At 33.8% G+C, this 15519-nt stretch overlaps 1 protein-coding gene across 1 annotated transcript; it reads left to right on the top strand.

The window, feature by feature from the left end:
• The first annotated feature begins 10233 nt into the window (after nucleotides 1–10233).
• LOC139898455 (uncharacterized) lies at nucleotides 10234–15287 on the top strand. Its single transcript, XM_071881183.1, has 8 exons — nucleotides 10234–10590; nucleotides 11219–11464; nucleotides 11572–11978; nucleotides 12270–12455; nucleotides 12870–13062; nucleotides 13417–13493; nucleotides 13726–13879; nucleotides 14816–15287. Exons 1-8 carry the CDS (start codon nucleotides 10324–10326, stop codon nucleotides 15110–15112), a joined length of 1827 nt encoding a protein of 608 aa, XP_071737284.1. The 5' UTR covers nucleotides 10234–10323; the 3' UTR covers nucleotides 15113–15287.
• The last annotated feature ends 232 nt before the right edge of the window (nucleotides 15288–15519 follow it).

Below are 15519 nucleotides of genomic sequence, written 5' to 3'. Positions count from 1 at the left end.
GTTGTCCATTGACGCCTTTGGATAGTAAATTTTTACTCGAATTAGCAAATGGTAAATTAATTTCAGCAGATAATATATGTCGGAATCGAGAAATTAAACTGGTTAGCGAAACATTTAAGATTGATTTGATACCAGTAGAGTTAGGGAGTTTTGATGTGATAATCGGTATGGACTGGTTGAAAGAAGTGAAAGCGGAGATCGTTTGTTACAAAAATGCAATTCGCATTATACGAGAAAAAGGAAAACCCTTAATGGTGTACGGAGAAAAGGGCAACACGAAGCTACATCTTATTAGTAATTTGAAGGCACAAAAACTAATAAGAAAAGGTTGCTATGCTGTTCTAGCACACGTCGAGAAAGTACAAACTGAAGAAAAGAGCATCAATGATGTTCCCATTGCAAAAGAATTTCCCGATGTATTTCTGAAAGAATTACCGGGATTACCCCCACATCGATCCGTTGAATTTCAAATAGATCTTGTACCAGGAGCTGCACCAATAGCTCGTGCTCCTTACAGACTCGCACCCAGCGAGATGAAAGAACTGCAAAGCCAATTACAAGAACTTTTAGAGCGTGGTTTCATTCGACCAAGCACATCACCGTGGGGAGCTCCTGTTTTGTTTGTCAAGAAGAAAGATGGTACATTCAGGTTGTGTATCGACTACCGAGAGTTGAACAAACTTACCATCAAGAACCGCTACCCACTACCGAGAATCGACGACTTATTTGATCAACTACAAGGGTCGTCTGTTTATTCAAAGATTGACTTACGTTCCGGGTATCATCAAATGCGGGTGAAAGAAGATGATATTCCAAAGACTGCTTTCAGAACACGTTACGGTCATTACGAGTTTATGGTCATGCCATTTGGTTTAACTAATGCACCAGCTGTGTTCATGGACCTTATGAACCGAGTGTGTGGACCATACCTTGACAAGTTTGTCATTGTTTTCATTGATGACATACTTATTTACTCAAAGAATGACCAAGAACACGGTGAACATTTGAGAAAGGTGTTAGAAGTATTGAGGAAGGAAGAATTGTACGCTAAGTTTTCAAAGTGTGCATTTTGGTTGGAAGAAGTTCAATTCCTCGGTCACATAGTGAACAAAGAAGGTATTAAGGTGGATCCGGCAAAGATAGAAACTGTTGAAAAGTGGGAAACCCCGAAAACTCCGAAACACATACGCCAGTTTTTAGGACTAGCTGGTTACTACAGAAGGTTCATCCAAGACTTTTCCAGAATAGCAAAACCCTTGACTGCATTAACGCATAAAGGGAAGAAATTTGAATGGAATGATGAACAAGAGAAAGCGTTTCAGTTATTGAAGAAAAAGCTAACTACGGCACCTATATTGTCATTGCCTGAAGGGAATGATGATTTTGTGATTTATTGTGATGCATCAAAGCAAGGTCTCGGTTGTGTATTAATGCAACGAACGAAGGTGATTGCTTATGCGTCTAGACAATTGAAGATTCATGAACAAAATTATACGACGCATGATTTGGAATTAGGCGCGGTTGTTTTTGCATTAAAGACTTGGAGGCACTACTTATATGGGGTCAAAAGTATTATATATACCGACCACAAAAGTCTTCAACACATATTTAATCAGAAACAACTGAATATGAGGCAGCGTAGGTGGATTGAATTATTGAATGATTACGACTTTGAGATTCGTTACCACCCGGGGAAGGCAAATGTGGTAGCCGATGCCTTGAGCAGGAAGGACAGAGAACCCATTCGAGTAAAATCTATGAATATAATGATTCATAATAACATTACTACTCAAATAAAGGAGGCGCAACAAGGAGTTTTAAAAGAGGGAAATTTAAAGGATGAAATACCCAAAGGATCGGAGAAGCATCTTAATATTCGGGAAGACAGAACCCGGTATAGGGCTGAAAGGATTTGGGTACCAAAATTTGGAGATATGAGAGAAATGGTACTTAGAGAAGCTCATAAAACCAGATACTCAATACATCCTGGAACGGGGAAGATGTACAAGGATCTCAAGAAACATTTTTGGTGGCCGGGTATGAAAGCCGATGTTGCTAAATACGTAGGAGAATGTTTGACGTGTTCTAAGGTCAAAGCTGAGCATCAGAAACCATCAGGTCTACTTCAACAACCCGAAATCCCGGAATGGAAATGGGAAAACATTACCATGGATTTCATCACTAAATTGCCAAGGACTGCAAGTGGTTTTGATACTATTTGGGTAATAGTTGATCGTCTCACCAAATCAGCACACTTCCTACCAATAAGAGAAGATGACAAGATGGAGAAGTTAGCACGACTGTATTTGAAGGAAGTCGTCTCCAGACATGGAATACCAATCTCTATTATCTCTGATAGGGATGGCAGATTTATTTCAAGATTCTGGCAGACATTACAGCAAGCATTAGGAACTCGTCTAGACATGAGTACTGCCTATCATCCACAAACTGATGGGCAGAGCGAAAGAACGATACAAACGCTTGAAGACATGCTACGAGTATGTGTTATTGATTTCGGAAACAGTTGGGATCGACATCTACCGTTAGCAGAATTTTCCTACAACAACAGCTACCATTCAAGCATTGAGATGGCGCCGTTTGAAGCACTTTATGGTAGAAAGTGCAGGTCTCCGATTTGTTGGAGTGAAGTGGGGGATAGACAGATTACGGGTCCGGAGATTATACAAGAAACTACTGAGAAGATCATCCAAATTCAACAACGGTTGAAAACCGCCCAAAGTCGACAAAAGAGCTACGCTGACATTAAAAGAAAAGATATAGAATTTGAAATTGGAGAGATGGTCATGCTTAAAGTTGCACCTTGGAAAGGCGTTGTTCGATTTGGTAAACGAGGGAAATTAAATCCAAGGTATATTGGACCATTCAAGATTATTGATCGTGTCGGACCAGTAGCTTACCGACTAGAGTTACCTCAACAACTCGCGGCTGTACATAACACTTTCCACGTCTCGAATTTAAAGAAATGTTTTGCTAAAGAAGATCTCACTATTCCGTTAGATGAAATCCAAATCAACGAAAAACTTCAATTCATCGAAGAACCCGTCGAAATAATGGATCGTGAGGTTAAAAGACTTAAGCAAAACAAGATACCAATTGTTAAGGTTCGATGGAATGCTCGTAGAGGACCCGAGTTCACCTGGGAGCATGAAGATCAGATGAAGAAGAAATACCCGCATCTATTTCCAGAAGATTCGTCAACACCTTCAACAGCTTAAAATTTCGGGACGAAATTTATTTAACGGGTAGGTACTGTAGTGACCCGAACTTTTCCATGTTTATATATATTAATTGAGATTGATATTTACATGATTAAATGTTTCCAACATGTTAAGCAATCAAACTTGTTAAGACTTGATTAATTGAAATATGTTTCATATAGACAATTGACCACCCAAGTTGATCGGTGATTCACGAACGTTAAAACTTGTAAAAACTATATGATGACATATATATGGATATATATATATATAGTTAACATGATACTATGATAAGAAAACATATCATAAAGTATATTAACAATGAACTACATATGTAAAAACAAGACTACTAACTTAATGATTTTTAAACGAGACATATATGTAACGATTATCGTTGTAAAGACATTTAATGTATATATATCATATTAAGAGATATTCATACATGATAATATCATGATAATATAATAATTTAAAATCTCATTTGATATTATAAACATTGAGTTAACAACATTTAACAAGATCGTTAACCTAAAGGTTTCAAAACAACACTTACATGTAACGACTAACGATGACTTAACGACTCAGTTAAAATGTATATACATGTAGTGTTTTAATATGTATTTATACACTTTTGAAAGACTTCAATACACTTATCAAAATACTTCTACTTAACAAAAATGCTTACAATTACATCCTCGTTCAGTTTCATCAACAATTCTACTCGTATGCACCCGTATTCGTACTCGTACAATACACAGCTTTTAGATGTATGTACTATTGGTATATACACTCCAATGATCAGCTCTTAGCAGCCCATGTGAGTCACCTAACACATGTGGGAACCATCATTTGGCAACTAGCATGAAATATCTCATAAAATTACAAAAATATGAGTAATCATTCATGACTTATTTACATGAAAACAAAATTACATATCCTTTATATCTAATCCATACACCAACGACCAAAAACACCTACAAACACTTTCATTCTTCAATTTTCTTCATCTAATTGATCTCTCTCAAGTTCTATCTTCAAGTTCTAAGTGTTCTTCATAAATTCCAAAAGTTCTAGTTTCATAAAATCAAGAATACTTTCAAGTTTGCTAGCTCACTTCCAATCTTGTAAGGTGATCATCCAACCTCAAGAAATCTTTGTTTCTTACAGTAGGTTATCATTCTAATACAAGGTAATAATCATATTCAAACTTTGGTTCAATTTCTATAACTATAACAATCTTATTTCAAGTGATGATCTTACTTGAACTTGTTTTCGTGTCATGATTCTGCTTCAAGAACTTCGAGCCATCCAAGGATCCATTGAAGCTAGATCCATTTTTCTCTTTTCCAGTAGGTTTATCCAAGGAAATTAAGGTAGTAATGATGTTCATAACATCATTCGATTCATACATATAAAGCTATCTTATTCGAAGGTTTAAACTTGTAATCACTAGAACATAGTTTAGTTAATTCTAAACTTGTTCGCAAACAAAAGTTAATCCTTCTAACTTGAATTTTAAAATCAACTAAACACATGTTCTATATCTATATGATATGCTAACTTAATGATTTAAAACCTGGAAACACGAAAAACACCGTAAAACCGGATTTGCGCCGTCGTAGTAACACCGCGGGCTGTTTTGGGTTAGTTAATTAAAAACTATGATAAACTTTGATTTAAAAGTTGTTATTCTGAGAAAATGATTTTTATTATGAACATGAAACTATATCCAAAAATTATGGTTAAACTCAAAGTGGAAGTATGTTTTCTAAAATGGTCATCTAGACGTCGTTCTTTCGACTGAAATGACTACCTTTACAAAAATGACTTGTAACTTATTTTTCCGACTATAAACCTATACTTTTTCTGTTTAGATTCATAAAATAGAGTTCAATATGAAATCATAGCAATTTGATTCACTCAAAACGGATTTAAAATGAAGAAGTTATGGGTAAAACAAGATTGGATAATTTTTCTCATTTTAGCTACGTGAAAATTGGTAACAAATCTATTCCAACCATAACTTAATCAACTTGTATTGTATATTATGTAATCTTGAGATACCATAGACACGTATACAATGTTTCGACCTATCATGTCGACACATCTATATATATTTCGGAACAACCATAGACACTCTATATGTGAATGTTGGAGTTAGCTATACAGGGTTGAGGTTGATTCCAAAATATATATAGTTTGAGTTGTGATCAATACTGAGATACGTATACACTGGGTCGTGGATTGATTCAAGATAATATTTATCGATTTATTTCTGTACATCTAACTGTGGACAACTAGTTATAGGTTACTAACGAGTACAGCTGACTTAATAAACTTAAAACATCAAAATATATTAAAAGTGTTGTAAATATATTTTGAACATACTTTAATATATATGTATATATTGTTATAGGTTCGTGAATCAACAGTGGCCAAGTCTTACTTCCCGACGAAGTAAAAATCTGTGAAAGTGAGTTATAGTCCCACTTTTAAAATCTAATATTTTTGGGATGAGAATACATGCAGGTTTTATAAATGATTTACAAAATAGACACAAGTACGTGAAATTACATTCTATGGTTGAATTATCAAAATCGAATATGCCCCTTTTTATTAAGTCTGGTAATCTAAGAATTAGGGAACAGACACCCTAATTGACGCGAATCCTAAAGATAGATCTATTGGGCCTAACAAACCCCATCCAAAGTACCGGATGCTTTAGTACTTCGAAATTTATATCATATCCGAAGGGTGTCCCGGAATGATGGGGATATTCTTATATATGCATCTTGTTATTGTCGGTTACCAGGTGTTCACCATATGAATGATTTTTATCTCTATGTATGGGATGTGTATTGAAATATGAAATCTTGTGGTCTATTGTTACGATTTGATATATATAGGTTAAACCTATAACTCACCAACATTTTTGTTGACGTTTAAAGCATGTTTATTCTCAGGTGAATATTAAGAGCTTCCGCTGTTGCATACTAAAATAAGGACAAGATTTGGAGTCCATGTTTGTATGATATTGTGTAAAAACTGCATTCAAGAAACTGATTTCGATGTAACATATTTGTATTGTAAACCATTATGTAATGGTCGTGTGTAAACAGGATATTTTAGATTATCATTATTTGATAATCTACGTAAAGCTTTTTAAACCTTTATTTATGAAATAAAGGTTATGGTTTGTTTTAAAAATGAATGCAGTCTTTGAAAAACGTCTCATATAGAGGTCAAAACCTCGCAACGAAATCAATTAATATGGAACGTTTTTAATCAATAAGAACGGGACATTTCACCCTCTATATGAGATGTTTTCCGAAAAGCAATCGCATTTATTTCAATAAAAAAAAACGTTGTCATTAAAGTAAATAAATACACAAGTTGACATTAATGACATAAGTAAATAATCTTCAACATTATTTACATGGAAATAGTTGGGTTGTTACACATGCCGTATGGATGGTGGCAGGCCGTATGGGGTGCCCGTATGCCATGGTCGTATGGCTCTGGTTTTCTTGCTTCCGAGATGGTAATTTGGTTTCCGAGATCGTAACTTGGTTTTCACCGTTTTCGCTTTAGATTCTTCGTTTTAAGTTCATATCCTTCGATGCTTTTTGCATCGTCTTCATAATCACTTGATCTACCAAATAAAGCAAATAAACCCTTAATTCCTCGATAAAGTTGATAATTTATAGTTTTTGGGCTCAATATCGGAGGTAAAAATCTGACTTTTTAGTCGATATCAAACCCGTTAACCCAACGATTAGTAAGTAAATAGGAACCCTTGAAATATCCTCATAACCGACGCCGAAAAATGACAAGATTTTTTAAAAGATCCCAGTGAAAAAGTTCTCTATTTTAATGAGACATGAGATTCTATTAAACAAAATTTAAAATCACCAAGTGGGTTCAAAAAGAAATTTTGTACTTCACTAAGTGGGAACTTAGTTTCAAATGAGATCATATTTTGACCCCTTTTAACCATATTGATACTGAAACTTTCACAACCCGTTTTAAGAGAATTAAACCAGATCATAAACCATTTAATTACCACAACAAGTTGACGTAACTACAACAACTAACAATAATAAGTAATTGACACCAAAACTCGATAACAACATTACGACCCATTTAACACAGAAGACATGAATATCAGGAGCATGGTGTTAGAGTGTTCTACCCATCCCAAACGCCAACTAGTAAACATCAAACTACAAGCCATCCATCCATATGCAGGTGAGGCGTTGGTCAGTTCTAGAAAAGTAGGCGGCGATGTGAGGAATTAACGATCGAATGTGTTGTAACCTAGGGATCAGCTTCAAGACCAATGCTTCCCTCTTGATTATATATATATATATATATATATATATATATATATATATATATATATAGGGGCAAGATCAATGGGGAAGTAACCAATCGGGGGGAAGCAAATTTTTTTTTTCGTTTTTTTTGAAATTTTTTTTCCGCATCAAGATCACACGAAAATATGAACATTTAGAATAGACATTTCGTGATGAATGTTATTGTTTAGGCGGGAAAATGATCGACAAAAATAACATTCAGGATAATATTGTTCGTGAAGAATATGAACGTTTTTTTTTCATGTTTTGTGAAGTAAAATTTAGCCCGATTTAGAGTTTAGGGTTTAGGGTTTGGTGTTTTGGGTTTATTCCATAAACCCAAAACACCAAACCCTAAACCCTACACCCTAAACCCCAAACCCTAAACCCTAAACTCTAAACCGTTCGTGTTAAAAACTCAATCTAAATCCTAAATCTAAACCCTAAATCTAAACCCTAAATCCTAAATTTCTAAACCCTAATATCTAAACCCTATAAACCCTAATATCTAAACCCTAATATCTAAACCCCAATAGCCAAAACCTCAACATACGCTCGAAAAATACGATAATTGTTATATATTACTTCTTCGAGCGTTTTCCCGCCAAAATAAAAACATTTATCACAAAGTGTCTCTACTAAATGTTCATATTTTCATCTCATCTATAATGTTCGTGAACAAAGTTTTTTCAAAAAACGAAAAAAAAAAGTTTTTGCTTCCCCCCGATTGGTTACTTCTCTCTTGATCCTACCACTACATATATATATATATATATATATATATATATATATATATATATATATATATATATATATATATATATATATAGAGAGAGAGAGAGAGAGAGAGAGATGATTCAGTTAGAACTTTTTTAGTGTGAGAACTATAGTAACTCCAAAATACACCCAAATACACTAAAATTCGAGCAAAATAAGGGGAATTCGAGCAAAAAAAGGGAAGTCGAGCAAAAATTAAAAACACGAACGAACAAAAAAATCATAGTCGAGCAATTTTTTTTTCCAATCCCAAAATGCAGAACACATTTTTCTTCGAATATCATGTTTTTTGTTCGACTATCAACGTGTTCTACATTTTTTTGTTCTACTATCCAAAATGTAGAACACAAATTGTTCGCCTGCCTTTTTTTTTGTTTTGTTCGAATATCATGTTTTTTGTTCGAATTTCCTATTTTTTGCTCGACTATCCCCTTTTTTGCTTGACCGTGCCCCTTTTTGCTCGAATTTCAGTGTATTTTTGGGTATTTTGGAGTTCTTAGGGTTCTCACACAAAAAAGTTCTAATTTGATCCTTTTATTATATATATATATATATATATATATATATATATATATATATATATATATATATATATATATATATATATATATATATATATATATATATATATATATATATATATATGGTCATAATCAAGAGGGAAGTACTTTTTTGGGGAAGGGGGAAGCAATTTGTTTTTTTATTTTTTCGTTTTTTGAAAAAACTTTGTTCACGAACATTATAGATTAGATGAAAATATGAATATTTAAAAAAGACACTTTGTGATGAATGTCATTATTTTGGCGGGAAAACGCTCGAAGAAAAAAATAAAAACATTCAATGCATTGAATGTTTTGCTGCTGAGTTTATTTGTATCGTTTTGTTTTCATCTTGTGTGAAGTGTTTTTTTCGAATTTAGCCCGATTTAGAGTTTAGGGTTTAGGGTTTTCGGGTTTACTCCGTAAACCCTCAACCCAAAACCCTAAACTAGAAATCGTTCGTGTTAAAATATTCAATCTAAACTCTAATTTCTAATTCCTAAACCATAATTTCTAAACCCAAAACCCTAATAGCTAAACCCTGATTTATAAACCCCTAATTTCTAAACCCTAATTTCTAAACCCTGCTTTCTAACCCCTTAAAAAAACTCAGCAGCAAAACATTCAATCCATTGAATGTTTTTATTTTTTTCTTCGAGCGTTTTCCCGCAAAAATAATGATATTCATCACAAAGTGTCTTTTTTAAATGTTCATATTTTTATCTAATCTATAATGTTCGTGAACAAAGTTTTTTCAAAAAAAGAAAAAAATTACTTTCCCCACTTCCCTCAAAAAAGTATTTCTCTCTCGATTATAATATTGGAGGTATAATAAGTAGAGTATATCATAATCAAATAAAATTTTAACGGGTACTGGAACCTTTATTCAAAAATTTGTATGTCTAACTATTAATCATACTAATATTAATAATTAATATAAAAAATAGTAATATAATATGAGCTAACTTCTCAGATTTCAAGCGTATCTACTTTTCGTTTTTATAATGTTCGCTTGCTATTCAAATCTATACATACACCAACTATACGATTAATTAATTAATTATTTTAATATATATAATATAGTATAGATATATAGATATAATATATAGATACATATAAATATATAATTGTTACTACATATAATTGTTTTGTTTCTTTACCGATATTTGTTCGGTCATTTATTTATTTTATATCTAAAAATTAATGGGAAAAAAAAATCAATTAAAACCGGTAACACTTAAACAAGACATCGTTAAAATCGAACGCTGAACGGTAACACTCAACTTTACGTCCCTTTTTATCTCATTTCACCCTACACACAAACAAATTCATACATATCATCATCATCAGCTCACCTAAACCAAAACGTTGTTCCAATCTCCATAGTCAACCGCCACACTCCACCACCGATCATCTCAAAACCAAAAATTCACAATGAAAGGCCATGATTTAATCAATTCAATTGTGCCAGACGAATTGATCCTCGAAATTTTCCGTAATCTCGATTCAAAATCAAGCAGAGATGCATGCTCCCTCGTTTGCCGCCGGTGGTTAACCCTAGAACGATTCAGTCGCGATACAATTCGCATCGGTGCTTCCGGTAGCCCTGACGCTCTCATTCATCTTCTCGCTCGCCGTTTTCCCAACGTCACTAATGTTTACATCGATGAACGTCTTTCAGTTTCTCTCCCTGTCGATTTTGTATGTTTCATTTCCCCCAATTTTGGATCTTATATTAGGTCAAAACTTAATTTATTGATCTTGCGTGTATGTGATTTGTTTAATTGGAATATTTTAATGTAGGTGTGATGATTTTGTTACAATTATGAATAGTATTTGGTAATTTATCGGCTATAGTATTTATGAGTAAGTGCTACAAACCCTAGATATTGAATTGGAATGTTTAAGCTGATAATTAGCTTCTGTCGGATCTGGTGAGTGTAGAAAACTGGATATTACATTATGAAATAATTTGATATGCTTGAATCACTATGAACACCTCTAGTAAAAACATTGTTCACATCCGATGCTCGAAGAGAGAAAAGTAGTGATTTGAAGGGACACTGACTTTTACTTGGTGGGGAAATTGCCAAAACCTTTTTATGCTGATCACTGAGTTGAGATAGAGGAGATAACATGTGATTCATTGTTTCTACAATTTTTAGATATTTAGAATTACTAAATTTCCTCTAAACCGTATCTCTCTTTCTCATGGGGAATAAGGAGGTCAATTGGTTATTCACTTAGTTACATAATTTTAATAATGAATGAGCTTTTAAACATCTATTGAATCTGTTCAATCATACTAATTTATCACGAAATGATGCAGGGAAGAAGGCGCAATGCCAGTCACTCTTCTCTTTCATGGCTCAGGCTTCACTTTGTGTCTGAGAAAAGTGATGCTGGAGCTGGTGAATCAGATTCGTATTGTATATCTGATGCTGGTTTAAATGCTGTTGCTGATGGATTTAGCCATCTTGAAAAATTGAGCCTAATCTGGTGCTCCAATGCAACAAGCGCAGGCCTTGGCTCTGTAGCTCAAAAGTGTAGATTCTTGAAATCTTTGGACTTACAGGTAAATATTTTAGATGCAGTTATACTATTAGATGCACATGTTGTTAAATCAATAGTAACATTTGAAGTTCAGAATCTAGTGTAACTTTACTTTTAATTTTTCTGAAGGGTTGCTATGTCGGAGATCAAGGTCTAGTGGCTATTGGAAAGTGTTGTAGGCAACTCGAAGTACTAAATTTACGGTTTTGTGAAGGTTTAACTGACACAGGTTTGGTTGAGTTAGCCTTTGGTTGTGGGAAGACCTTGAAATGGCTAGGCGTTGCAGCATGTGCTAAAATAACTGACTGTTCATTAGAAGCTGTTGGAGCCCATTGCAACTCTCTTGAAACTTTATCTTTAGACTCTGAATTTGTTAACAATAAAGGGGTGCTCGCAGTTGCAAAAGGGTGTTCTCATTTGAAAAATCTGAGTCTGCAATGTATCAATGTCACTGATGAGGCTTTGACTGCTGTAGGTGTTTTTTGCTTGTCGTTAGAGTCGTTAGCGCTGTATAGTTTCCAGAGATTTACTGATAAGTAAGTTTCTCTAACTTGGTCCCTTTCTCGTTCATAAACTATCTTCTTATCAATATGTTCTTGTTAAATGCAGCACTTTCATTTCGTGGAGATTTATAAAAGGCTTTTTTTTTTTGTTTTGTTTTGTTTTGTTTTGTTTTTTATTTTTTTTTATTTTTTTTATTATTTTTTTTTATTTTTAATCTATGATAACCATTGAGTCATTGATAGAAGTAGTTTAATATGCATGTTAGCACACCATGTTTTACAAGTTTGAAGTAGATCTAAGTATGTGATTTATTGGCATTACAGGAGTCTTTGTGCCATTGGAAAGGGATGTAAAAAGTTAAAGAGTTTAATGCTTAGTGATTGCTATTTTCTAAGTGACAAAGGATTAGAAGCTGTTGCAGCTGGTTGCTCTGAACTTTCACACCTTGAAGTTAATGGATGCCACAATATTGGCACATATGGGATTGAAAGTATTGGAAAATCTTGCATGTAAGTTTTTTTATTACCAGTTTATTAACCTATTGTTACTATGTTTGATGCTTTTTTGCATCATACCCATCAAACGAAGGCAATATATAAAATCCCCTCCTTTTTCCATTAGTTTTATCAAAATATGCAACCTCTATTTAAAGTAAGTTGTTTTATTAACGTATTAAGTAGATTAGATGTAACTAATGAAACATAGTAGCGTATCCTGTTTTGGATTTGATGTTGGTTTATAAAGAAAAAAAGTTCAAGAAAAATCAACGATGGAACTATGTAGGTTTGACTGATCAAAGTAATCAAGTCCAATAACAAAACAATGCAAGTGGATAGTGCATATGGCAGTGGATGTGTTGATTAATTTTGTTTAATCTCCATTTGCTTGGTTAAGAAATTGATCTGAGTAGAGTACATTTGCAGGCGACTTACAGAGTTGGCTTTACTGTACTGTCAAAAAGTTGGTGATGAAGCCTTATCCGAGGTTGGTAAAGGTTGCAAGCTTCTAGAAGCTCTTCACTTGGTGGATTGCTCAATTATCGGGGATAAGGCCATATATAGTATAGCCACAGGTTGTAGGAATTTGAAAAGGCTTCATATACGAAGATGTTACGAGGTACTATCCTCTCATATCTGTCCGTTATTTCATCTTTTTTACGCTACCCCTTCAATTTTATTTCCAGTTAACTTCTTTTATTAATTTGTTCTTTTGATAATCTAATTAATACCTTGGTGTGGCAAAAGGCTGTATCTGTCCATTTTTTTTAGAAACTTCACTGATTTAATAGATCACTATATTTATATGAAAGTCTTATGTGAATTATCTTTAAAAAGGACTATTGACTTGAAGGAATCAATATGTGCCCAGGAGTTTATAATTATTCATGAGATAAATTGATGTTAGTTTTTTATTGTCTATCCTGTTTCATCCACTATACACATGTTGATGTGTATTTCATTGTTTTCATAGGTTGGGACCAAGGGAATTATAGCTGTTGGGAACAACTGTAAATACCTTACAGATCTCAGCATTCGGTTTTGCGACAGGTAACAACTTCTGGGATCCGTTAATTCGATATACAAGATATTAGGTGGCATTGCATGTCCGACAAAGTTTGTGTATTATTACATTTTTCTTTGCTATCATATTTCAGATATGCTTGTTCTTGTCTATTCATTTTTCATATTTTAGATATGCTTGTTCTAGTCCATTAATTTTTGTATTTATATTTTAATATATTTAATTTAATTCAAATATATTCATTATATATGTTTGCAGGGTAGGAGATGAAGCCCTAGTTGCTATTGGTCAGGGTTGTCCCTTTTTACGTCATCTAAATGTTAGTGGCTGCCACCAAATCGGGGATAACGGGATAATAGCAATTGCAAGAGGCTGCCCTCAACTAAGTTATTTAGATGTAAGCGTTCTTCAGGTAATCTCTCTCTCTCTCTCTCTCTCTCTCTCTCTCTCTATATATATATATATATATATATATATATATATATATAGTGGTAGGATCAAGGGGGAAGTAACCAATCGGGGGAGGGGGGAAGCAAAAACTTTTTTTTTTTTTTTTCGTTTTTTGAAAAAAATTTGTTCACGAACATTATAGATGGGATGAAAATATGAACATTTAGTAGAGACACTTTGTGATAAATGTTTTTATTTTGACGGAAAAATGCTTGAAGAAGTAATATATAACAATTATCGTGTTTTTCGAGCGTATGTTGAGGTTTTAGATATTAGGGTTTGGATATTAGGGTTTAGATATTAGGGTTTATAGGGTTTAGATATTAGGGTTTAGAAATTTAGGGTTTAGATATTAGATTTAGGGTTTAGATTTAGGATTTAGATTGAGTTTTTAACACGAACGGTTTAGAGTTTAGGGTTTGGTGTTTTGGGTTTATGGAATAAACCCAAAACACCAAACCCTAAACCCTAAACTCTAAATCGGGCTAAATTTTACTTCACAAAACATGAAGAAAAAAAACGTTAACATTCTTCACGAACAATATTATCTTGAATGTTATTTTTGTCGATCGTTTTCCCGCCAAAATAATAACATTCATCACGAAGTGTCTTTTCTAAATGTTCTTATTTTCATCCAATCTATAATGTTCGTGAACAAAGTTTTTTCAAAAAACGATTTTTTTTTGCTTCCCCCCGCTTCCCCCCGATTGGTTACTTCCCCATTGATCCTGCCCCTATATGTGTGTGTGTGTGTGCGCGCGCGCGCGCTTTTGCGCTCGTCGTGTGGTTCTTAGGTTATTACATTATCATATGCAGAAATATTTCAGCAAGAACAGAATTCAGTTATTGTTTTTTAAGGATTTTGTATAATAATTAACTTAAAATTGTTGGTGGACAGAATTTGCGTGACATGGCATTGGCAGAGGTAGGTGAAGGATGCCCTTTACTAAAGGATATCGTACTATCACATTGTCGTCAAATAACAGATGTTGGCTTAGCCCATCTTGTTAAAACATGCAAACTGCTCGAATCCTGCCATATGGTATATTGCCCAGGTATTACTGCAGCTGGTGTTGCTACACTAATTTCTAGCTGCACTAATTTAAAGAAGGTTTTGATAGAGAAGGCTAAGGTTAGTGAGAGGACTCAAAGGCGTGCAGGATCCGTAATCTCCTACCTCTGTGTTGACCTGTAGGTGGACCAGGTGTGCGGGTTCGACTAGTCCTTATATTTATTACTGTAGTTTTTTCACAACTTCTGTGTTTACCTTAGCGTTAGAAACGGAAACAGAAACGCATGTTGTACTTTATTGTAATATATAAGGTGACAAATGTATTTTCTTTATGTATTTTTATTTAATCCAAGTGTGGTTCCATAACTTTGTAGTTTTTGGTATCTTTCAAGACTCCGTAATGTTGTAACTAGTTTATGACCCGTGATTACACGGGTTTAACGAAAAATGAAGTCAAAACAATTGTTTGAATTTTAGTAACATCATACTTAACTATCAACACGTAGTTAGTTAGTAGGTAGTGTACACAACAACACTACTCCTAAAATGATTACCAAATGTCCAACCTATACCAAATTGCAATACACTTA

Source organism: Rutidosis leptorrhynchoides, chromosome 3, assembly GCF_046630445.1.
Source record: "Rutidosis leptorrhynchoides isolate AG116_Rl617_1_P2 chromosome 3, CSIRO_AGI_Rlap_v1, whole genome shotgun sequence".
Classification (NCBI taxonomy): domain Eukaryota; kingdom Viridiplantae; phylum Streptophyta; class Magnoliopsida; order Asterales; family Asteraceae; genus Rutidosis; species Rutidosis leptorrhynchoides.
This window is presented reverse-complemented; position numbering and strand designations above follow the sequence as displayed.

Bases quoted from the DNA above. Each gene is read 5' to 3' on its own strand.
- LOC139898455 (XM_071881183.1), top strand. From the start codon at position 10,324: ATGAAAGGCCATGATTTAATCAATTCAATTGTGCCAGACGAATTGATC. The intron at 10,591-11,218 runs GTATGTTTCATT...GAAATGATGCAG, and splicing joins TTTCTCTCCCTGTCGATTTT to GGAAGAAGGCGCAATGCCAG. The intron at 11,465-11,571 runs GTAAATATTTTA...ATTTTTCTGAAG, and splicing joins TGAAATCTTTGGACTTACAG to GGTTGCTATGTCGGAGATCA.